At 41.2% G+C, this 25,526-nt stretch overlaps 1 protein-coding gene across 7 annotated transcripts; it reads right to left on the reverse strand.

Moving 5' to 3' along the window:
• Positions 1–1,910: 1,910 nt before the first annotated feature.
• asph (aspartate beta-hydroxylase) lies at positions 1,911–25,522 on the reverse strand. 7 transcript variants are annotated; one of them, XM_020107631.2, is made up of 12 exons: positions 25,351–25,511; positions 18,833–18,988; positions 17,957–18,001; positions 17,091–17,159; positions 8,735–8,824; positions 8,088–8,168; positions 7,877–7,962; positions 7,625–7,708; positions 6,118–6,976; positions 5,452–5,499; positions 5,263–5,310; positions 1,911–4,527 (listed from the first exon to the last, which is right to left on the reverse strand). In XM_020107631.2, the coding sequence occupies exons 1-12, from the start codon at positions 25,394–25,396 to the stop codon at positions 4,520–4,522; spliced, it is 1,620 nt and encodes a 539-aa protein (XP_019963190.2). In that variant the 5' UTR covers positions 25,397–25,511; the 3' UTR covers positions 1,911–4,519. The 7 variants fall into 7 exon arrangements, with proteins under 7 accessions (XP_019963190.2, XP_019963208.2, XP_019963181.2 ...); XM_020107649.2 differs by lacking the exon at positions 25,351–25,511 and adding an exon at positions 21,926–22,080; XM_020107622.2 differs by lacking the exon at positions 25,351–25,511 and adding an exon at positions 20,434–20,692.
• Between the last annotated feature and the right edge of the window lie 4 nt (positions 25,523–25,526).

Genomic DNA, 25,526 nt, shown 5'->3' on the forward strand with positions numbered 1-25,526 from the left:
GGTGCACTGTTCCTATAGTAACCATGTCACCTAGCTCCCAGGTGACCCTGGGAGAAAAAATGAAGCATGGGGGGTGTGGGACCCTATGACAGACATATCCTGCTCATAAATGTTTCTACAAACCTTGTCCTGAAGGCCGGGGTCAGTCCTGTGAGAGCACTCTTACAGAAAAATGTTCAACAGCAGCAGTCCACAGTTTTATTTTGTTGTGTCCAACAGGTAATATTTATCAGCGCGAATAAATTCAACTTTAACCAACATCAGGTCAAATGAAGAAGATTTACAGATATCCCCTTCTTTGTTTGCACTGTGGCAAAAAAGAACCAGGAGGAAAAGAACAGGATGTTTATTTACAGAGGCTTGCAGACGTTTTCATTACATTGATTTAAGAGCAGGTTCTCATCAATACAAATAATTCCACAGTCTCTCTATCCCCTCTTGATTTTTGATGCAAATATGTTGCTGATGCTCTGACACAGAGCGGGTTCCATCTTGGTTGCTGCATGTCTCCCTATTTGTTTGCCATTAGTGTCAGATTCTGTCTTCCTCTCTGCTCCTATTTCTGCGGAGAAACAATGACCAAATCCGTGATCCTTGTTTCAGTTTCACTGGTTATGTTGTACTTTGGTTCTGGGACACACAGCACTACTCCATGCTGTGTTTTGTTTCTTGTTTCTCAGCCATGCTGGCAGCACAGCTGTGTGCATGGGCGTGTTGGTCTATCTGGATCCATCAGTCCACCAGTGGATTCATAATCATTCATGTAAACCACAGGATGACTCCTGGTTGACTGTGGTGATTCTCTGACTTTTGTTTTTGGCATTATGTTCATGTTTGGGGTTTTGACTAAAATGCTATCACATCAATTGACACACGCACGCACACACACACACTCTTACATATAAATTGTATCTTCACTGATCCCTGGACTTTTCAGTGCCTCCATCAGATAAAAGTTGTCCAAATACTTAGTCACCAATAACACAAAACGTAAAAGTTTATGATTGTGTGATAAAATGCTAAACTAACATGGTTGGCATTATACCTCTGTCGACAAAGCTTTTGCTCATTGTAGGAACTATTGGGTTTCTCTATAATTTCACATAAATATGTTGCTGTGCTGTGAGGTGATGGGTTGAGATTTGGAGCTACACAATTAAAACTTAATTGAATTGAGTAATGAGTCTGTGCTTCCTTTAGCTCAGTTCTTCCACAATCATTTCTTTACACAGGTAATGCTGATCATGTATTCTCTACCATGTGATACATGGCACAAAACCATTTACACTGAAATTTCAATTGTATCTATTTCAATTAGAAAAAAGTGACAATTCTATATACATTTAGATGAATAGTTATAATTTGCCACCCTACTCACAACCTGTTTAGCCGGTGATAGTCTTTTGTTTATATGAGGGAAAATGTTCACATATTTGTTTGCTCATACTTATTAGTGCTAATCTACAGTATATGTCTACTCAAATGAAAATAACGTCTTGGTTGTTTTTAGGCATTTACCAATTGGAATATCTGGATACGTTTTTTGCAGCGTCCACTGAGGGTCAGTGAGGAGTTATTTCTGCAGGGGTCTATCACATATCAATATTTACTGTAAACATGAGTGAAGGCTATAGGATGTGTGTCCACAGGGACGGCGAGTATTAAACCAGAAGTCATTGGTATGTAGAATTGTAATTCCTTTCATTTGTGACTAGACAGCAGTGAAAACCATAACTTGAATAATAAAGTATCTTCACTGTTCCCCTCTCTCCATCCCCTGCTAGCTTTGGTTGCAGTTTCTCTGTCTGAACTAAAATTACGTCATGAACATCGTGAACTGACCTTTCAGTATAAAATCATCGACTTCCTGTCTACAGAATACTATACAAGTGAAAAGACTGGAGTCACAGTTGTGTTGTCCCAAACCTTTTATTTCAGCTCGCATAGCAGATCATTTACAGAAAACCGTAATACTTCAAATCTCCATTAACAGCCCATCATTGTCAGTACATAATAATTTAATCACCATGGTCATCGTCTACAGAACAGTATCAGATCTACACACTGAAGGTCATGATCAATGGACAACACTTTGAAAGAGATGGAGCAGTTTTATAAACCAAACTAATATTTCCCCACAATTCCCCTGAGCTCAATAAACCCAGACGTTGTATGTTGGAAACAAAGTACCGCAGCCAGTTGCAGCATGTACACGACTTCTGACCAAAGATTAGGAATGACCAACTTTCACCGGAGTGCTGCAGTGTGGCCTCTCTGCTGTTCCACTTTTATTGCTCCTTCTTGTAAACAAGAATATTTTAGTGTTGAAGTAGTACTGCCCCTTACACCTGCCTGACAAACAGCTTATGGCTTTGTAAAAAAAAGCTTTTAAAGCATTTTCAGAAAATTAGGTTCTCTATTTCTCCATGTTCTTTTTAAAAATGTTCCTTTTAAAAATCTAGAAGTTCTTTTGGTAAAGATTGCAACCTTCAATGTTAAAAAGATTTGACAGTTCACATTGACTTACAAAGTGGTAGGAAGTAGAAAAGACCAGCGAGTGTTACAGAGACAGGACAAGACATCCTACAGAAACAGCTACTGCTCACCACTGGGGTGTGCTACATCCCTAAAAACAGCCTGCTAGTTACAGTATGTGAGGACTACACACACACACACATACAACGAGGGACTGTCACAGCAAAAGAGAGAATTCTTAAAAAAGTGAGGAATGTTTTTCTAATGTTCCTCTCCTCCCACTGTAAAGTTGTGTTGCAATAATTCCTACAGTTTCAGCTCTACAAAGAGTTCACTGTCAGTTTGCTGCACAAGTTGCTGCAGCCACCGTCCCGACACCACCTCACACTAAGTCATCATATCCAGAGCACGGTGATGAACAGAGGCAAAAAAAGAACAATGGCCAATCAATCTGGTCGTCTTACTCCAAAATATAAACAAGAGAAAGATCTCATTTGGCTTTTTTGTTCTGTGATTTGATGGAATAATTCATAAAATGATGTTTTGTGCTCTGATCTTTTGGGCCTGCATCAATGTTTTAAAAAAGCTCATACAGACAAATTCTGACGTTTCACAGAAAAGGGAACAGTAAATAAGTTTCCCTTAAACCAACGAACCAGTGACGTTTCACCGCTGAAGGGAAAAACAAAGATGGGTCATTTTACTGGCATCAGTTGGTTTGTAATGACTGCACTTCCACAGGAACATGGCTCCTGATCTACTTAACCCTCTATGAGCCAGAAATAATCAATATGTTACTGAAGCTACTATTACAGAAATGGATTCTGTCTCATACAGGGTTAGCCGGTTCAGTCTAACTATCCATGTTGCTAGTGTGTTCTTAAAAAGAATCTTGACACCAACGTGACAGTTTTGCACCATCAACAGTGACCTATGTTACATCACAGTTCAAACTCAAAGAGCTGAAGTTTAATGTTGCAACTTCAGATGAAACTTATTTGATCGCCTGGTTAGATGCTTTTAGTATTCATGTCTGAAATATGGAAAAAAAAAAACAAACAAACAGACTTAACAGACCACACATACACACACACTGGTACATATTAGGAAACAAACTGAAAGAGAGAAAAAAAGTTCAAAACAACATCATGACACTTGATTCTCAAAGAAAAGATCGATTGATTTGTCAACACACTCATGAGAAAAACATACACACACTCTCTCCAAGTTCACATGCTAGCGTATGGCTCATCCTGGAGTCGACACATACTGAGTGGTAAATAAACTGGATGGGTGAGGAGGGGTGAGGCTGAAGAGGGGAGGCAGGTGACAGACTGTACGACAGCTTTGCATAGAATCTACAACAGAGGCCAAAAAAACTAAAGAGTGGAGCTGATTTGTTAAATTCAGAATTTCCATGGCAACAGAGGGGGATAAGCAAATTTCCTGATTTAGAAAAAGTAAAACAGAAAAAAGATTGGTCCTAATCTGGAAACATTTTGCTTGGAAATCGTATTTAGATAGAAAATACCGTTGTCAGAGAAATTTCAAAATACAGTTCAAGATACTTGTTACAGCTCAAGACTCTGGTAGACCTGCTGCAAGTAGAGCACAAAGATGTCACATGGCCTGACGTTTGGCCACAAATACACACACGCGCACGCACACACACGCGCACGCACACACACACGCGCACACACACAAACACACATGCTTAACCACCCTGAACAAAAATGGAAATGGGTGCTCAACTGGAGGAAGAAAAAAAAATAGTGAACAAAACCAAGAAAGAAAAAAAACAAGATTGGTAAAAACATATTAGTAAACAGTTTTCAGCCATCAGCTCACACTAAAAGGAAAATTTAAAGTTAGGTGTGAAAACAGAGGGGGAAAGATGGATGGGAGGGTTGAGGGGTGGGGTGTTGTCACGACTCATTCGTTCCCCGGAGGTGGAAAAATGCACCACTGTTCTGAGCGCACTCAGGTGGTGCTGATGCAACGTCAGTGGGTCCCTGCTCCGTCACCACCACGACCGCAGCAGCCTCTACGTTTCTATGGAAGCACAAACAGGATGACGTTAACCTTAACACGTTTTATGATTACTTTGTGTTGGAAGGTAATTATATTGTTCCAGTAAATATTTCCTATTTCATAGCTTGTATAAGTTTGAAACTGAGATAGATGTGGTACTAGTTAATAAATAATGGTAGATCACAGCTTTTCTGTTTTTATAGTGCTGTGTAGAGTTTGTACACACATAGTTAACAGTGCTTCCTTTTATAACTGTAGCAGGAGAAGGTGGATTCTTCCTCCGCACTGACAGCAGAGACTATAAACAACTGCTCTGGCCTCGTGCCATTCCTTATGCAATACTAAAAGCCTCACAAGGTTCCACTGCTAAGCCAAGGTAAGAGAAGAGAAGGAGAGATCTTGCTACGTTAATACAAATTTAAATACAAAGCTCCGGTGGAGCTTGGCTGATTAAAGGTCACATCTATTCTGTCCTGCTCTGATCACACATTCTGTGCTTCAGAGCAGCTAAGATTCAGTCCCTTATTGGTTCTGCTGTCACAAACTTAACAAGCATAAAGTAAAAGATTTCATGGTGGCTCATAAGGAGTAATGACCCAGCAGACAAAACACTACCAGCTGTAGTACAGGGTTATTTTCACTCAATTCTGCCAGTGTTTATTCACTCTAAACTATTCATGTAAAATGTCTTAGACCATGTGAATGGATGAATAAATATTCCTAGAGAGCATGATGCTAGTGGAAGACAATATTTACCTGTAGGCTCATCCAGAATCTGTTCCTCTGTCTCAACAAACTCATCTTCTGCAAAGACAAATATATATTGTATATTATAATGATATATTATGTTGTTTTCTCATAAAGCATTTGTCTCCAACAAATGTATCACACACCTCTCCCCAACTTGCTATGTCTTTGAGTGAGTGAGTGAGTGTGTGTGCCTACCTTCTGCTGCTGTCTCCTCTTCCTCTTGGGCTACTTCTTCTTCTGTCTCTGTAAAAACAAATACACCAAAAATCATAGTTGGATTATCAGCTCCGGTTGCTAACAGCTTAGCAGATGTCATATAAAATAAGAGCACACTTCAGTTTGTCGTCTCAAGAGTGGAAGAAAATTAAGTACATGTCTCATAATAAAGCTACTGGACCTACAGTGGGAACTTATTTTCATTGTCTCTTGAAATTAGTCCGAACTTTATTCCTCCTGATGGTTCAGTAATCAGTGTCTTGCTAATAAAGCTACTTTATGCTTCTGATAGTACTGGAAATGAAAAATATGTTTGTAAGAACCTCAGATACTTGGGAAAAATATGTGTAATTTAATATATTTGTAATTTTACTTTGTTTGTCTCATCTGCTAACATGGAGGGGGTGTATACTGCAGCACCACGAGTCATCATGTTGCATACAGTCACTGGTGTCCACATTGAAAATGCGTATGGACACTTTTACACGTATGCAGTGAAAAATTCTGTGGTGTTTCCCTCTCGTTTTCAACTTATACTCCAGAGAGGGAATATACACACATATACACACGCAGTATTTCCCAAAATGTTCAACTATTCCTGTGAGTGTTGATCACAGTCAAAATGGACCTCATTTTCCTTCTTACCTGGGACTGTTTGCTCCTCCACTTCTTCTGGAGTATCCTCTGGGGCTGCTGCCTCCTCTGCAACCTCCTCCACTGCTTCTTCTGGAGCTGCCTCCTCTTCTACAGGCTCCTCAACAGCTTCTTCTAAGGGAGCAGCCTCCACCTCTACAGCAGGCTCGTCTGAAGGAGCCGCCTCCTCCACAGCCTCTTCTGAGGGAGCGGCCTCCTCCACAGGCTCCTCTGAAGGTGCCACTTCCTCTTCTGGCTCCTCTGAAGGTGCCACTTCCTCTTCTGGCTCCTCTGAAGGTGCTTCTTCTTCCTCAACAGGCTCCTCTGAAGGTGCTTCTTCTTCTTCAACAGGCTCCTCTGAAGGTGCTTCTTCTTCCTCCACAGGCTCCTCTGACAGTGCTGCCTCTTCTTCTTCTGCTACCTCTTCAACAGCTTCCTCAGCAGGTTCTTCAGCTGCTTCATCTTCTTCCAATACCTCCTCAACCGTTTCTTCTAAAGGAGCTTCCTCCTCAGCAGCTTCCTCTGTGGTAGTAGCCTCCTCTTCTTCAGCTGGCTCATCGACAGCTTCTTCAATAGGGGCGCTTTCTTCCTCTACAGCCTCGGCCACATACTCAGCTTCCACCTCTTCCATGTTTTCCTCCACTGCAGCCTCTGCTTCAGGTTCCTCTACAGCCTCTTCAGGAGCCTCTTCCTCCACAGCCTCGTCGGCAGCCTCCTCCTCCACAGCTTCGTCGGCAGCCTCCTCTTCCACAGCCTCGTCAGCAGCCATTTCCTCCACTGGCTCCTCAGCTGCTTCCTCCTCTGCAGGCTCTTCTGCCGTCAGCTCCTCTTCAACCTCTTCAGCTACTGGCTCCTCCTCAGCTGGAGCAGCCTGAATTAAGCAATATCATCAGCCAAAGGTTATTAAGATATTTACTTGCAGTTTAAACAGATATATTTGATTAAATCCCACACCTCATCTTTTCTAAGGGTCACGTATGCTGCAGTGTTCTGTGGCCCTGACACGAGTGAGGTGTTAGCCACAGCAGCAACCAACGGCACACACACATACACACACACACACACAATAAGTTACAGTATCTGATCACAGGAAAGGTACTTTTGCTGTTGACGTTGTGAACAGTTTTTATCTGTGAACCATTTGTTCTTTGTGATTCTGATACAGACTGCACTGTTCCAATTTAATTTTTTTAATCCATTATTAATGACATAACACATTTTGTTCATTGCAAAGTGAATAAACATGTCAGCAGTTCACAGAATGGCGTGCTCGCCCCCCCCCCAGTTTTTAAAGAAGCTGTGTTGTAAGTAGCATGTAAATGATCAGAGAACTGTAACAGTAAAGAGAAAAACCTGCAGGTTTAAAAGTGTATAGGAACTAACCACTGCAAATAAATTCATGTGATTATCAGTTTGTGTGAAGAGTGACCAACATGAAGACATTCCAGTCTATCAACATAGAAATCTTTGAATGAAAATAGTATGCAATTATGATGCAACAATAACAAAGGCCATATACCTCCTCTGTGGCCTCCTCTGCAGGGGCCTCCTCCTCTACAACAGGAGGCTCCTCCTCCAGCACCTCTGGATCCTCCTCAATCACCTGGGAAAAAACAAACAAACAGATGAAGCAGACAGCCTTACATTTATATTTGTGTGGTGGTATGGAGGCAATGATCCCAATGACTAAAAGAAAATCAACCTTCGGCAGGAATATGTTCCACTGAAAACATTCGATAGTGTTTGCATCCGAAGCTTGACCTGTACAAACCTCAGCAGTCTCCACAGGCTCTGGTTCAGGTTCAGGCTCAGGTTCAGGTTCTTCCTCAGGTTCTGCCTCAGGCTCTGGTTCAGGCTCTGGAAGCAGAAAGTTGTACAGATTGTACTCCAACACACCTATACCTTTGTACTGTATCTTGTGCGCCTTAACATTTTTGTTTCCATCTATGAATTTTCCATGATGAAGGCATTCACTCAGTTACCTGGAGGTGGAGCAGAAGTGTCCTCTGCTACAGCAGCTTCCACCATCTCCTCCACAAGTACAGGGTCGGGCTCAACAACAGCTGAGGGGACAGAAGACGACGTTGAGGGAAAACATATGCAGTGTTTTATGGTGTACAAACCTATACGGTGATCCTACAGAGTGATCACATTCACTCACCTGTAGCATTATAAGCCAAAAAGTGTTATTTATTTATTTGATTTTGATTTTCTTTTGAAAAATAGCCTCTACTGCCTTCGCAAACACAAGTTTGGTATCGAAAAAGAGCATCGACATGTCACATGAAATTCTTTCACAACTGATGAGTGCAGCAGAAATGATTGTATTCACCACTTGAAGACAAGGTAGGTATGAAAACTAAATTATTTTTTTTAAATACAGAGCAAGCGTATCACTTTACAGGCTCTATTCCTGCCATCGACAGTTGTCAGCACAAAAGAACCTCTGAATGATGGCTCGGTGCGAGCTGCTGGTGTCTGGCTGGTTACAGCCGTATTTCATCAGCTGATGAAGCTCTGTCACCTGACTACACCTGTGCTCCCGCTTCCCTCATTATCTACCATCATCATGTTCCTGTGATGCCACTGGAGGGAAAGAATGTGTATAAGGAATGTGTGTGATTGTTACCCTCTGGTGTGGGTTCGGCTTCAGGAGTCTCCACTGGGGCAGCAGCTTGTTCGCTACGGGAGGTGATGACAACAGCTTTCTCTTTCAGTCCTACATGAGATGATGCACATGTTGGCAAGGAAGTATAAGAGACAGAATATGTCATTTACATACTGTATGTGTGGGTCCACTGTGTGATATTTAGTGACTGCGGTTTTAGTTTAGGTGGTGATGTTGCACAATGGTGTGTGTGTGTGTGTTTTAAAATGACTTTGATCTTGTGGGGACAGGTTTGTCTAATATCACAGAACATCATTCACATAAAACATCACTTTTTACAGAACATGTGTAAGTGAGGCATTGGTTTTCTTTTGCAGACTGATGTTGAATCTCATTAACATATTATGGTTTGTCATAGGTGGTTGACAGACATTTGTGTAACATTTCAGCTCAGAACCTTTTGTGAACTGTCATTTAACTCCTGAAAAGTAATCTGTTTTATCCAAGGACAGGACAGGAAGAGCAGGTCTAAACTGGATGTCAGTCTGAAAACAAAAAAGTTAAGTGTGATCTCCATTTCTGTACCTCTTAACACACTCATAATTTATGAATTAAGAACAAAAAAACATGAGAAAGTCATGGATCCAGACACTTTATTGACAAAAGACAAAAACTTGAAGATAGTGGAACACAAATCTCCCTAAATCAAGTAAAACACACTATTGATTTCAATCTATACAAATCCAACCACACTTGAGTGTCTCATACTTGATATCAATACCATTTTGGACCCATGTAGTTTGAGTCCTAGCATCGCAGCACATGTTTGAAAGCAGCCCTGGGACCCTGGTTTTTGCAGGTCCCTTGAGACTCTTCATTTTTCTGGTAGCACAGAGAGCTAAGGTGGCTAGCACAATCCAGAGCATGGCCAAAGGCAATTATGACACATAATATATTAAATTAACCGAGCTGGAAAGAGAGCATGCTAAGGTTTTGTTGTTAGGGAGTCCAATTAACAATGTGCTTTACTAACATGTTTACTTTTGTTGCATTATATTTCTTGACTGCAAATTTGTTTTTCTTTCAATATTCTAAAATCGTATTAAACTCAGTAATATCCAATGGTTGCACCATGATGGTCATAGTGGTGATATATGTGGGCCAGCTGACAACCCCTGATCTAAACATCAACCAAACAGAGGGAGGTATCATTGAAATAATACCACCAAATATTGGTACGTATACCAAAACAATGATTTTGAAGCATTAATGCTTAAATTGTCCTTCACCTTTTTGGGATGAAAAGAGACCAAACTTTGCAAATGTTAGTTTCTGAATATGAGTCGATGTACAAAAACCGTTGTAAAAATGACTAAGGTTTAGTTTAGATTTATATTGAATTGAAGTAGAACAGGTATATAAATCTGAGAAGATTTTATTTTGAACTAATAATGATTGAATAACACTGGCACCTCTGTCATCACTTCTTGCCTCCACTGTCTTTGCTTTTCTTCCTTTTTTCTTTGCCAGATTCTCTCCCTCTACCCCTCTCCTCCTGTGCTTTCCTTCCTCCCCCCTCTTCCTTTTCCTCCTCTCCTTTCTTTGACTTCTCTCCCTCTTCCTTGCTCTCCTCTGTCTTTATCTCATCCAGTTGTTTCGCTTTTTCCTGTCGTAGTTTCTCCAGAGCATTCTCCATCTGTTTTTTCTCCATCTTCTCCTCTTCCTCCTTCAGTCTGGCAGAGACTCTTTCCTTCACCCTGGCTTTCATTTCCTTCCTCCCCACATCCAGCTTCTCCTCCTCCTCCTCCTTGGCCAGGAGCTGTCTGACTTCAGCCAGGGCCAGCTTGGCGAGCTTCTTGGCCTCCACACGTTCGTGGATGATGGCCAGCTGCTGCTTTAGAGCATCTCGCAGCTTCCAGCCCACATCCTTTATTGGAGGGGTCTCTGGGATGAATGATCAATGAAAGTGTTTGGGGTTTCACCACTCAAATGATTTGTTATTGGATGAAGACCATGCTTAAATGTTACTCGACATCTACACACACCAGAAGTGCATGTGCATGTCTCTGAATCAATTTGGACCACGGCAAGACCAGGTCCATGACACACTGTTTTTATTATTCTCCAGACAGTGTTGACTTTGTACACATCACCAGGATGTTACACTTTATGAAACAGGTATAAATTATGTTCCATACTGGTTTACACCAGTTTAAACAATTTCTTAAACTGGAGCTTTATATGTCAAGTGCAGGCAAAGAATGAGGCCAAAAATCTTCAAATCTTTGCAAACAACAAATAACCAAAGTTCCATTTAATAAAATGGATCTGGAGACAGTGTTAGTATAATTAACACCCACTCAAACGAGATAATGGATTGTGAGTAGCTGACACTTGGTCCACTAGCCCACACTGTAGCACAGCACAGCTTCATGCATGTGGCTGCCTGACAATACCTTTCTTAGCTCCTCTTCTGTCTGTGTCACCTGGTTTTTCATCTGACGTTACACAAGAACAAGACATCAGTTACGTCACTGGAATACTTTAAATCCCATACCAGCATTAATGTTACACACCATGGATCAATCGGTGTTACTCAACTACAACTGAAGTTTTGTATGAGATACACACTGTTGCTGTAAAACAGTTACTTTACTAGGCATCAACAAGAGATGAAATACTGCTCGGAAGAATCTAATTGAGCCAGGTAGATCTTTTTCACAGTCAACAATGGCAATATTCTCAAAATAGGGTTGTTTATGAAGGTTTCACAGATTGTAAGTGTTTTTGTGACCAAAGTAATATGTATATTAGCCAAGGTCAAGGCAAGGCCAAAGTGTTTTTAATGCATCAACTTCTTCTTTTCTCTCCAGTCGCCAAAGTGCTGCTCATTGTGGGAACTGTTGGGTTTCTCTATATTAAAAAAAATGTATGGTCTTGACCTTGAGATAATCTACATTATGATTTGGCGCTATACAAATAAAATTGAAATGAATTATGTCAGCAAAAAAGGGAGAATCCCAGAAAAGTTTGAGCATAGTTTGATTAAAGTCCAGTTACTGCTACACTGAGAAACACATACAAAGATGCTGCACATAAAAGGACAGCTGTAACCAAGCCAGTATCAGTCACACAAACTGATAAAATGAAAATATTCAGTCTGACTGATGGCAGAGCCATTCTTAAATTGACTGCACATGACCCCAATGGAGGTACTTACTGAATTTAGAAAATCACACAGTAATAAATCTTTGTGCTGCAACATCATGTAGATTAATTCTATTTACAAGCTGAGGCAGAAGTTATTCCACACAGAGCAGGACTGGCCTGTTTCAAATTAGGCATCATCTGTGCAATAGTCATTCAGTTGACACAAACACACACCCTCTTTCATATGCACAGAGGAATACATCTGCTGCTGATTCCAATCATGAGGCAGCAATAAATAGATTAAAGCATCATGGATCAAACACACCCCTCAGCATTTTCCTGTCTCAACCCACCAATTAATCACACCCTTCTACTGCAGCACACTCCTCTCACCTGACACACAAACAAACTGGAATGACCACAATCTGTGCACACCCATAAACCTAAAGCTGAAATTTAGGTGTAATAGCTGAGAACTTTCATATGTCACTGACGGGGCTTAATTTTCACTCCTACAACTGATTTTATTTTGTAATTTGAGTGGGCAGACTTATCTAACATGGTGCAGCTAAACCTAAAGAAAACATAGCGCCTGTGACGACATGCTGTACATACACCTTCTGTGTTGTACCTGAAGGATTGAGGCAGAAACTAACTTCATGTAAACACAAAGCACAATATGTGTACCCAGCTGCATAACTGAGACAAATTTTATCACTTGTCCAAGGAACTGTACACTCCAGGAAACAAGCAAACACATGTTATGTATGTATTCATACATCCACACTTTCTGTGTCTTGCAGACAGTTAGAAGAGAAGGTTGATGGCTTTTATGAAGATGATAGCAACAAACAAACCAAGCATAGAGACTGGAAAACAGTAAACCTAGTCAAAAAGAATTGTCTACCTACAAAAAAAAGGCCATTTTACAGGGGCACTGTGCCAAGCCATTTCTTGGTCAGGTCTAGATGGTCCAGATAGCAGACGGGCAAAATAGTGGGGAACACTAACTAGCAAACATTAATGCTAGGTTTGAAATTTGCAATTACTATTGCAGATAGCAGTAGTTTTAATAGAGCCATGCTGCTGTATGGGTGTCCATCTTTGCAGAGGAAGTTGCCTTTAGCTTTTTGACGTGGAGGATAGGTAGCAGAAAGACGGTGGCCAGATATTATTCTGAGGAGGGTGACTTCACTGACAGATGTTCAGATGATGTGGCTGAGATCCAATCACAATGCAAACAAGTTCATCTCCAGATTTGTCTTTCAGGTAGGATTATTCTTTTGGATTTGCATTTACACCTGCATTTATTACCATTTTCCTATATATAAAAATAGGGTCCAAGACCAAAAGCCTTTAACTTGAAAGTTTAAAGTAAAAAAGAAAAGAAAAAGAAAAGTAGAAATTCATGCTCACAGTCCAGAAGTCCAGAGTAATTGTTCTAAGGATCAGTTTTTATGGCATGCAGCAGTAGGAAAAGATTAAATGTCTTCAAAGAGGCACTTGAGCAACTGTCAAAGTGCGTGTCACCTGCCAACATGTTTGTACAGAAAATAATGTATTTATAGAATCTTAAAAAGGTTTAAGTGATGACTTATAAAAGTGTTCCTGAGTATCATGTCAACATCACAGCAGAGTGACCAACATCTATAAAAATGCCTTCAACAGGATTTTACTTTCACTAAATTCTGCTGAAACAATTAAGCAAGTTTTTCAAGTCTGACAATACTTGGGAATTACAGCGGGTGAGACCTGGGATAGGTAGGGCCTACAGCAATGGCCAGACTGGAGATATCCATACCCAAAGCTACAGGCTGGGTTAAGTTGCAAAATCTGCAACGGTAAGTTAAGAAACCCCTTTTTCTCCAAACTTGTAGCTTGGCCTGTGGGATGCAAAGGCCATTTGAAAACAACTGCATTGGGGGATAACTGTGCTGCTGCAGTAGGCCTGCCGCTATTGATTGTGGAGGCCGACTATGACGATCTTCTGTCCCTGTCTCCCATCATCTTTCGCTCCTCTTCTTCCGATCCCGCTCTCATCCTCGTCATCCTCATCCTCCTCATGCGCTTCCAGAGCTTCTCCTGATGCACTAAGTTCCTCCTCATCTGCGGGCTCCAGGGGATTTATCAGACCGTACAGGAAAGTGAAGAAACTGTTTAACCAATCAGAGCCGCCCTCTTCCACTTCTTCTAACCAATCCAGAACCTCGGATTCACCCTGACCATCGCCCTCACTGGTCAATCCTACGCAAACAAGAGCGGGTGGGGGGCATGGATGGATGGAGGAGAAGTTCGGGAGCACGGTGTGGGGGGGAAAAAAATAAAAATATGGAGGGACACGGACAGTGTGAGGAATAAACTAAAAAAAAAAAAAGGTCAGAGGAAAGAGAAGTGGAAAAACATGGAGAAAAAGAATGCAAAATGAAACAGTATTAAGAGCAGAGGAGAAAAGAGAGGGAGGGAAAGAAACAAGAGGAGAAGGTAAGAGAAGTTTAAGCGTAGGTTAGGCAGCAAGGGATCTACTTACGCTCTATTGTATCTGTCTACTCCTGATCAACAAAATCAAAAAGGAGACAGTGATGACTCTGCACCATGTCACAGCAAATCAGCATTGACCTGAACTCTCTGCACTGGATCAGAGAATTCAGTTCAACCTGCTCATCATGTGTAGACAGCCTAGAACCACAGAACAGGAGTTACACAGACTAAAGAGGAGATACTGAAGATGTGTTTTCATCAAATGTTAATGTCACACTTTGAGTTTGCATAAGAGGAGCTGAAAACAGCACAAGAATCATTAGACTTGCAGACTATACCTCACGTGGACATTATTCAGGTTGCCAATGTCAATTGACATTTATTATGGGAATTAAAATATATAATTCAAACAATACACTCTGCACTTTTTTATCATATAGATATTAGTAGACTACAACAGCTACTTTGAAAGGATATATAGCTGTCCCTCTGATATTTAATCTTAAAATGTGATTAAGACCTAGAAAACATCAAGAGGTAGATTTAGAGAGATCAATTAACAGAGGGAGTAACTGAAAATAAAGAAAGGTCAAACAAACATGTAGGTAGTGAGAGGATAGTTTCAAATGTACGTAATGTTAGGAGTTGCTGTAGTTAATATTGTAACTACAATAATGTGGATGAATGGAGGATGCTCTCTCATCATGGTGGGAGGTGGAGAATGCAGCGGTTTACCGGGAGACACAAGAGTAGCTTAACTAGATCAGCTGTAAAAAGCAGCTTTCAGACATACAATGGACGCTGCAGTTCCTCCGTATTTTCTCCGAAGGAGGTGCATGCGTGATCGCAAATGTGAGCGATCTGCAGTTCTCCGTACTTTATAGGCCTGGCCTCCTAGTATAAGGTTGATAGAATTCCAGAAGAAGTCGATGTGTGAACACACCAGGGGATCCCCCGCTTAATTCACTGCGAGCGAGTGGGGGGTTGATGACGCTTATAAAATGTAAACATGATGACGTGATCTATGCAGCAGAGTTAATTACGTCAATTCCTGGTTGCTACACCCCGCTGTTCCACCTCTCACCTGAAACATTTTTTTCTGTTGTGCAGAGAAACTCATGCTGCGTTGTGCATGTGTGAAAGGCAAAATCTGGGTAAACTCCGTAGCAAATTCTCCGGATTTTACCCAGAGGTCATTAACAGCTATAGAATGCTCTGGTAAGAGTCAAACTATTTGCACTGTAGTGAAAATGGACATATTACTTTCTACTTTGTACTGCTTTTCTAAACAAAGAGCAAAGATATCGAGCTACACAGAGACAGGCTTAGAGATACTCAATGTGAGTGAGAAACTGGACACAAGGGATAAGATAAGGATAAGATGTACAGCATACGCATTGGATCATGCACTGCAGTGCCAAAGCTTAACCATCAGGTTGTTGCTTAAGATAATTTGTGTTAAATGAATCTTAAGTGAGGGAGGTCACAGAGACGTGGAAAAACAGAACCACTTCCTTTGACAGATGGGGCCGTCTGGAGTCCGATCAAACTAACTGAGCATACAAAAGAGTGAGATACCATCGAGTAGGAGGACTTCAGGGCAGAAACAGTTACGCAGAGTTTCCTCAGTGTAATGACATATATGATTATTCATATCCTAAAGGTTGCTAACTGTTGAATATCTTTAACACCACTAAAGGCATGTTCTCCTGTTGATTCACACACAATGTTCTTCAATAGATTCAGAAAAGAAGCAGGAGCTTCTTGTTGATACAAACTTAACTTTTAACTCTAATGCCTGTCAGATTTCAAACCCAGAGAAGGATTCACTGCTTTAATGAATTCCAAATATTATATTATATTTGACAAATGTTCAGGTTCTCTGAGGTGGGACACACATATCTCGAGCCTGTGAATTTGGCCATTTGATTACAGCTGTAGTCCTACATGTCAAAACTATTGTACACAGGTCAATGTATTCGTAGAGTTACATTAACATGATAAAAAGAAAAAAAGGAGCAGAAGCTGGTTCTGTATAAAACCATGCAACATGCAGCAGACTTCACATGAAGAAGAAGAAAACAGGGGGCTGGAACGTTTTTTATCCAGATCTCAGTTGTCTAAAAACTGTACCACAACAACATGATCTGGTAAAAAAGGCTTGTCCATTCAACTACTTTTAAGCTGCCCCATTAATTAGTTTGAGTTTTTGACAGTAGGTTGTTTCACAAACCTCATGGGTTAGTTACTGTACTTACAAACACAGAGCACCTACTGTACTTTGGCTCAAGAGTTTATGGGATGTGAGACTAATAAAAATCTGTTTTATAGTGGACAAATTCGAAGAGATGCACATTTTTATTAGAATTACAAAACTGTTAAGAAAACTCACCAAACCTCCACGAGGTTACTTCAGTCCAAAGTGTTATGGAGGAGTTACGCTTTTTTTGCGGTGATCATTGATTATATTGTCTCTATGGCAACTTTATGATTGTCAGTCATGCAAAAGAAACCCAAATGCCATTTCATGATTTCATCAGACATAAATTACACATTATCAGTGGTCTGCAGAAAATGTCACACTCAGAATTAATCTTTTCCGACTGTATCACATCTGAGAGAGTCTAAGAATGCAGTAAAAAAATTGTAAACGTTTTGTCAATGGAGACGAAAATATATTAAATTTGTTTTTCTTTCTGCAGGACACTGATAGTATAATTGGTTGTAGATTAGAGATAAATTAACTTGCCTAAAAGAACTTTAGCGTCTTCGACGTCAAAATCACCATCGCCATCTGTATCGTATGCCACCAGTTTACCTACAGCATTGACAAACACAGTGGTCTTACCGTTTATCCTCACAGGAATCATGACAACACATTATTGAAAGCTGTACATTTGCATGCATCATTCAACACAGACACACAAAAAGATGGACTTCGCAGCCTAGAGTCTGTTCTTACTTAAATTAAAAAAATTATGTTCCCCCTGATAATCGCTTCTGTTCAATTCCTTCCAGACAAAACCCAATACCTGCTCTGCTTAAATTTGCTGTCATTGAAGCCAATGAGACGGAAATTTGGACTAATCCTTGAAGGGAAACACTGAGCTCATGAGAGACTGGGTTCTTATCATCCATCACAATTGGAAGGAGGGGTTCTATGATGGATGACTAACAGCATGGTGAATTTCTTCAAATGTGGGAGAACATGGGGGACAGTAAGAGCAGATGGTTGAAATTGAAATAGAAGGGGCTGGCAATAAATAAGGGGCAATTCATCACAGTAACATGACCATGCTGGTTTTGTAAAAATCTGGAAATGTTTTTCAGTAATGGGATGGATCAGGGGAAGAAGGGCAAAAACAAGCCTGAGATCAAAACTAACGCAGCTACAGGGGGTAGGTCTTAAAATTATTGGAGTCGATTTTTCACAAATAAGCATCTTAGCAACTAAACAGGGATGATGATGGTGGTCTCTGGCCACTGACAGATGGAGAATTTAGTGCCTGAACTCTATTCGACTATTACTCTGAGAAGAGTAAAGGGAGTGAGGAAAATATCTACGCAGCACAACTATAAAGACATATGACAACAATCTTGGCTTGTGATTTTTACCTTGCAAGGCCTCAGACAGGTTAATTTGTAAGCCTTTAGCCTTATCTGCATGCAAAACACAAAACATATATATTGGAAGAACAGCAAGATTACTGAACAGATTTGTAATTCATAGAATAAGATGCAGTACAGACAGGAACATTCAACATTAATATTTAGGGATGCAGATTAGTGGCAGACAATAGAGGTTGATCAAACAGGACACAGACATGCAACTAACAGGACATTTCAGTGAAGCAGATCAGTTAATGAGTAGTTTATGGGTCCACATGCCACAGACCAATGAGACAGCACTGACTGAGGTAGGTGTATGTTAAACAATGCATGGTACTTGTGATAAATATGAATATATTTTTCAAACTTGCATGACAAAGATGATATAGACTAGTAATAACTTTTATATGCTCAACTCTATAAAAGTATGATAGAACCCGGATTCTGAACAGCACAACGCTGGCGATTTTTACTTTTATAAGATTTGACTGACTTATCTGCAGCAGTTCCTAGAAATAGATTTCACTCCCTTTTCAAGGGTATTTGGTTTCAAGCAAAGTGGAATAATCAGAAAGGCAGAGGATTGAAGCAGACTCACATCAGGTTAGTAATGAATGCTAAAGGTCTGACTAAAGTGCTCTGACAATGGTAAAAATCATGGTTAGACTGGTTCTTATTGTGTGGTATACTTTAGGGACAGATGACAGTAGTAGCTGAGGAAGGGTGATGTGGGAGAACGTTGAAATGATGATGACAAAATCCACACTAGTTGCTACCACACATTTCCAGCAAGGTGCATGAGATGAAAAACACTGTAGAATGGAAGTGCAAAATAATCTGCTTTTCAAGCCAAAGCAGATGTGTGTTGCACAGTGAACTCACCAAGGACTCCCTGATAGTCAACCAGGTCAAAGTAGACCACGGCTACAGAAGTCCAGACACCGAGCAGGGCCAGGACGATGAACCAGGTGAAGAAGCTGCTGCTGGATCCTGAGTCGGCTTTCTTCCCATTCTTACTGCCTGCTTGATTTTTCCCATCTGTAACATAAAAGTGTATGGTGTCGGATTCATTTGTGGATTTGACACTTGGATAGTTTTACACTAATATCAATTCATTAAGTCACATCGAGAAGCGGACATATTTTATTACCACTCTATGTATTTGCATAGACTGTCATCCAAGCTTAGTATGGAATACACCGATATCAATCATCCAACGTGCACACATTTTGAATGCCACACAGCTGTTTATCTACAGGATCTTCACTCTCTCACATTCTAAAGTTCCAGTTCCATCTACAGTCTTTATCAAGCAGTTGTCTTTTAGCTTAACCACGCTAGTTGAAATAGCAGAATGTGGAGTGAGGTCAGCCAGTATGAAGAAAAGAAATACCTTGTCATTTACAGTAGATGTAGCTTATTGGATTGGTATTGTTTCCCAGTAAGTGACAGAATCATCTGAATACATCTGTGGCGGGTGAGTTTTATCTGCTCAAATCCCTGATCACTGCCACACTATCACCTCGTTCCCTTTAACCTTCATTTTAGACCCAGCCACACCTTCCAAACATGACTCTAAGGAAGGAGTCATAAGAGAGTATGGTGAGCAGAAATGTTAGATTTTATTCTTGAAACGTTCTGAAAGGAACCAGGTGTCATCTGTTGTTTCCTCAGAACCGGCTCTGGGGAAAAGAGCACAGGCGATGGAAACGGAAAAATAAACCACATCCCAGGAGCTATTCCGGGGGTGCCGACAACATCCAACAATGCATGATGGGAGAAAATAGTAGCAGGGAGAATGAACAGGTGTTGTAGGTCAAATCTCAGCTACTAATTCAAAGAGCATAGTTCAAAGTACTTACATAGATGATATACATTTCAACAGTTTGCACTGATAGATATAGAGTTAATTCTAAACACAAGGATTTTCTATCAACTCAACACTATGTGAGCTATACGAGTTTGTGTCATTTTTTTGGACAAAGACTATGTTCTGTTCACCATTAAACGAACATATACTTAAGTCTCTTAAATTCTCTAAACTTCTGAGGAATCCACGTTATCTGACCCAGAGATGGCAAAGGACATTAATATCAGTTTTATTTCTAGGTTTCTCAGACTGTTCAGCAGAAGTGTCGAGAATAGCATAAATTATTTAGCCTGGGGAAGATTACAGATTGCATTAACCCTGTCTGGGATCTAAATGTAACCATGACTAAGTCAAACACCTACTAGGACCTTTTAGAAGAAAAAGTTATAGGTACTTAAATCCAAGTTAAAACACTTAAGATATTCCATCAAAATACTTTGGAGTCGCAAAAATTAATTTGTGCTGTTTAATATGTGTTGTTTAAAAAAAGTTTAATCTGATTTAGCATCCAGTCCCTTAACACATAACCCAACAATTCTCATACATGACCTCCCAGGCGATTTGTCCTTGTCAGCTCTCCGGTCAGTAGTCCTTGAACACACACCTTCCTCACCTTGTATTTCCCCAGCAATGGCCGTGGGGATCGCTGTGATAACAGGAGTGGCGGCAGACTCCACCAGGGTCACTGGATCACCCATCCCTGCCGCAGGCAGCCGGGTACACCAACTAATCAAACAACAGGTTAACTGACCACAGAGACAGGATGCAGTCCCAGCTCAGAGTAAAGAGCTGCTCTGTCTCCCGGCCTTGTCTCCTCTCGGTCTCACTGTCCCGTCCCTCTACCTCTAATGACCACGTTTCCTTCTCTTACTCAACTGTCATCCTTGCTCTCTGTGCCTTTTGTCTATGAGCCAATATAGCTCTTGGGGGGGGGTCACAGCTATTTATAGTATGTTGGACCAGCTGGCACTGACAGAGAGAAGAAAACAGGCATCAACGTCACTTACAAGCTCGCTGGGAACTGGCAGCTTAAACAACTACTCTTTCCACTGATCTGGAGTAATATATTTAATTCTCTCTACAACACTGAGCCACCAACCAAGCTAACAACTATATGGTTTAATCTTCAGTTCCTATTTGCCATTCTTAACACTTGATTTCCATTTCAGGTGAGAAAACTTTATGGGGGTTCTGACAAACAGCAGAGGGCAAACGTATCCCATGTGCAGCAGTCTTTGTGACCAACTGCCATTTCAAAGTTCTGTTCTTTTTTGTACATATCTCAAAACCACCACTAACACTGCACTTCTTCCCATTTTTAGTAACAAGTGCAATGTTTGATGTTGATCAAATGAGCGGTTGTTGAGAATGTTGGACGGTCAGACAGAAGCACTGAGATTAATCCATCGAAAGCTGATTCCTTCCTTTAACAGACCAACTCAGACTTTCTTAAACCTCGGCTTAAAGTAAAAAGTAAGTGGTTACAAATCTTAATACGATTACATCAGTCACATTCAAACTAAATCCTTGTTTAATTTGCATCCGTTTGAAACAGCTTTCAACATTTTGTCAGGTTTTTCACAAACATGATAGAAAAACTCCAATGACTATCTGTCTTTTGCAGTCCTAAAACAATCACACTGGAGAGCATCATGAAACTGAGGTCCTAAATTTACAGTCACAGTGTCATGATGATGTCTTGTCACACAAGACTGGTAAATGCAAACAAAGAGGTTTTCTAGCCTTAACCTAAGCCACAGGGCCGATACTACAGCTACAGCCTGTATTGCGACATCTGACTCAGCAAGACATTCAGGTTTGTTAACATGAATAAACAGGACTGTGGATATGATCATTGATGAGCTCTGCTCTTGTTCTTCAACCAACACTTAAAAACTGTGCTATAGTCAAAACAGTTAAACACATAAAACTAGATTCACTCAAAGTGGACCGGTACCATTAGATTTCTGAGTAATCCTGAAAATCTTAAATCTGGCAGTCTAAGGTACATTTGTCTCACAAACTAACACAAAGAGTTAAAACTAGCTACATGCACACACAAAAAAACATCTGTGCAGAAACTTAAAGACCAACGAATAACATACCAGTTTGTTCTTTTGTATACTCCATTTTCAGAGGACCACAGCAGTTGATTTACATAGGAGGTATATGCAGACCACACCGTTTATTTTCCAAACCTATGAAGCCCTCTCTCCTCAGTGTCTTCTCTGTGACACTGCACACACAGCTCCTCTCAAGTCTTATGTAAGGCCTGCAGTGCACCGCCTTCAAACCTACTCCTCCCGAGGGCTTTTGTCATGCGTCTACACTCACATGCAGGTAGAATTACTTGAGAAGATTGTGGTCGGACACACGTTAGATACTGCTCTTCATTATGAGGCTGACAAAAGTTCACACTCCTGAAGTGTAGCACTTCACTGGCAAGGGACCTTTCCGACTCAGTTTGGTGGCACCAGGATGTGTGTACATTCCAGGGATGGCGATTGTTATCAACATAAAACAAAAAAGCAGGAAACAAATCCCATGCCTGCTTTTGCAGTGAAAAAACATGTGTATCAGCTCAAGCTGTTTGTTGAGCTAGCATCAAGCTAATACGATTATAATCACAGGCTCACTGCAAACAAATTGCTCAGATACAGCACAGCAGTATACATATGCATGCTCTGAAAATCCATTCTCTCTACAGCAGAGCTACCAAGTTCTGCCTGAATTATTTCGACACCAGGTAAAAAATTTGAGCATTGTGGTTTCATGCAAGGTTATATGGCGACGATTCCATCTAAAGGATTTAGTTTGCTGATGAACACAATGCAAATACAAAAGGGCACAATGCAGCATCACACATCAGTTCCACTAAAACAGGCATGGCTGTTACCATTCTATCTCTGCATACTGCAGCGACTGGCAGCCCTGTGGGGGGTAGATAAAATGACACATGATGTAGAATGGTAGAAAGAACACATGGACAATGTTTTAAAAAAATTAAAAAATCTGCTCCTACTCACACATACAATTGATCTTTCTAACAACATGGTGGATTGATATTCATGGAGGAACAGGGCATGAAGTTAAAACACTGCGTTGTATCACAATCTACGGGAAGAACATCTACCTTCTGCAGGAGTGTGTATCTGCTTTATTTACACATCTCAACTTGTGTGTAGCAAGTGAACTGGGTGCAAGCAAAATCTTGGATTTTTTTTTCAAAACAATCTCATACTTTTGAGGGAATTAAACAAAGTAACCATCATAAATGCACTTAACAAACCCACTTCACATGAACTAATTGACTGCTGTTGAAGCTATAATTTATTCCATCCCCATGATCAGTACATCTGTTGGTATTTTAGACCGCATGCCTGTGAAACACCTGGTATACAACTCACTGGGTAGCCCTTTACTGTCGGTGCCAAAATCAATATTTGATAAGCCACTCTGAGTGTTTGATTCTGTGATGTAACTCAAATAAATACAGGGTAACCACCCAGAGTATCCCAGTCTGCCTTTCAACAGTGCAAAAGGCAACAAGTCAGAAGCTGACATTTCCTTTCCTTACACACACACATCTTTCAAAGCTGCATTCAGTTATGATCTCCTGCGCTCACAAACAAACTTTGCTAAACTAATCACTGACTTGTGAAAACAGTTCTAGCAATTTGGTCACCCCCCTAGTAGAGACTGCTTGGTCCAATTTATTTTCTGTTTACTAAACGAGGGCTACTGCTAAACAAATAAACACAGTGTCAAAGAAGTCACCAGTGAGGCATTTGTTAAAGCAGATGGTTACGTTTGTATATCAGAACTCAGCAACCAAAATGTAACACCACCTAAAAAACAGTGTGTTAACGTGCAAACATGGTGTTTAATGCTTGAGGTTTTTAGTGTGAACATAGCAAAAGTGAAATATTTCAATATGTTTGGTCTAATAATGAGGTGGAAATGTGCTCGACTAAGTTTTTTTCCCGTGTGAAGTAGGTAGAATTTTGTGAGTTGATTATAGATTGTACATTTAGCAAAAGAGACTGAATCATTAAAAGAATATCATTTCAAGGATGTCAAACACATTTAATAACTGTTATCTTCAGCTAGAAACTAATCATTCATCCAAGCCTTCCTTCCCAGATCCATTGTACTGCGTTTCATTGTAATCACCAGTGTGGACTGTAGAACCATACATACATGCATAGGGGCTGTGGTGGGCGGGGTCATAAGACCCGAAAAAAAACTGAACATTTTGTTCCCTACACCTTTCTAACCCATTAACTGCCCTTTGGTCCCCTATAGACTCCTCACAGATAAAGCCACGGCCACTAGAATAAGGTAGAAACCGCATGTTGCAACCCGGGGGTTGTGCAGAAAGACAGTTTATTCATCAACTCTTTTACAGCCTCCTGTGGTGACTGCAGCTCTATAGAGTCTTGTTGTGTTGTGGAGTAATATCCCAGCCACTGCTGCGCCTGAGAGACGTGGATGTCCTGTGCAGAGCGTTGAGGACAAGGTGTTCTCTAAAGTTACACGCCTCCTCTACTTTCTCCCCACACACACACACGTGGGCCAGGACTCATCGAGCTATACTTTAGCGTGGGGTGAAAGTTATTCAGTAACTGTACAAAGTTGGATAACTTTTTAATACAATGTTAATGCACATAGTGCTTCATGCCATCACCAGCAGATTTCGATTGATTTATGCAGAGTGACCTTTTGGGAGCTAAAGCTGAGAAGCGTCGCGTGTTGGATGTTTGCCACGTCATGACACGACAATAGAGTCGGGGGGCTCCTGTGCATGCGTGTAGTCCCGGTATCGACGGAGACCCCGGGGTCCACGTCTAAACCCCACCCACGGCCTCTCGTACTGACACGTGAACATTTGGGTGACTGAGTGGTTGAACTGGGGGGCGGGGTGCCCACATGCACAACGCTGGAGGGACAGGCCTGCTTGCTGATCCCTGCAGCCGGACCTGCACACAGGACTCCGGGTAAAGATTTACACCCGCACGGGAGAAGACTACACCCTATCTCTGGCGTGCCAACCAGTATTCCACCGTAATCCCAGGAGCTGGAGCCGCCATGGTCCACAGGCCGGACTCCAGCTGGTGGCTCCCTGAGCGCTGGAGCAACAATACAACCACCATCGAGCATCGCTACAACCAGCGAGATATAAAGCTACGTGCATGATAATACGCACCTGGATCAGCACAGAGCAGACGAAAGTGTGCGTGAAAGGCCGTCGGAGACCTACAGTGTTGACGTGTTAGCAAAATGTCCCAGGCTGTGCTAAAGCATAACAAATATATAGAAGTGCTCCACCGAGCAGCTGAGACACAAGCTAACGAACACACTCGCAAACAGCAGCCCGCATTTCGACACCATTTTCTAAAGCTATACTAAGCTAGCTAGCCCAGAGCAGGGCCCTGAATGAAACAACAGCTTGACAAACGATTAACTTTGAAAGGCCGGACAGTGAGAGCTGCAGCGCCGGGCAGCATGAAGCAGGGAGGCAGCTACGCACCTTTCAGTTTCAGGGCACCTTTGGGGCCTTTCCTGTCCTTTGCCATGGCGGAGCAGCTGTGGAAGTAGAGGTGCAGAAGAGCAGGAGCAGTCAGAGGCTGAGTTTCTGTGGATGGAAAGGAATCCAACGTTCTCCTCCTGCCTCATAAAACTCAAGAGAATAGAAACCACGTCCCC

This window comes from Paralichthys olivaceus, chromosome 16, assembly GCF_024713975.1.
Source record: "Paralichthys olivaceus isolate ysfri-2021 chromosome 16, ASM2471397v2, whole genome shotgun sequence".
NCBI lineage: Eukaryota > Metazoa > Chordata > Actinopteri > Pleuronectiformes > Paralichthyidae > Paralichthys > Paralichthys olivaceus.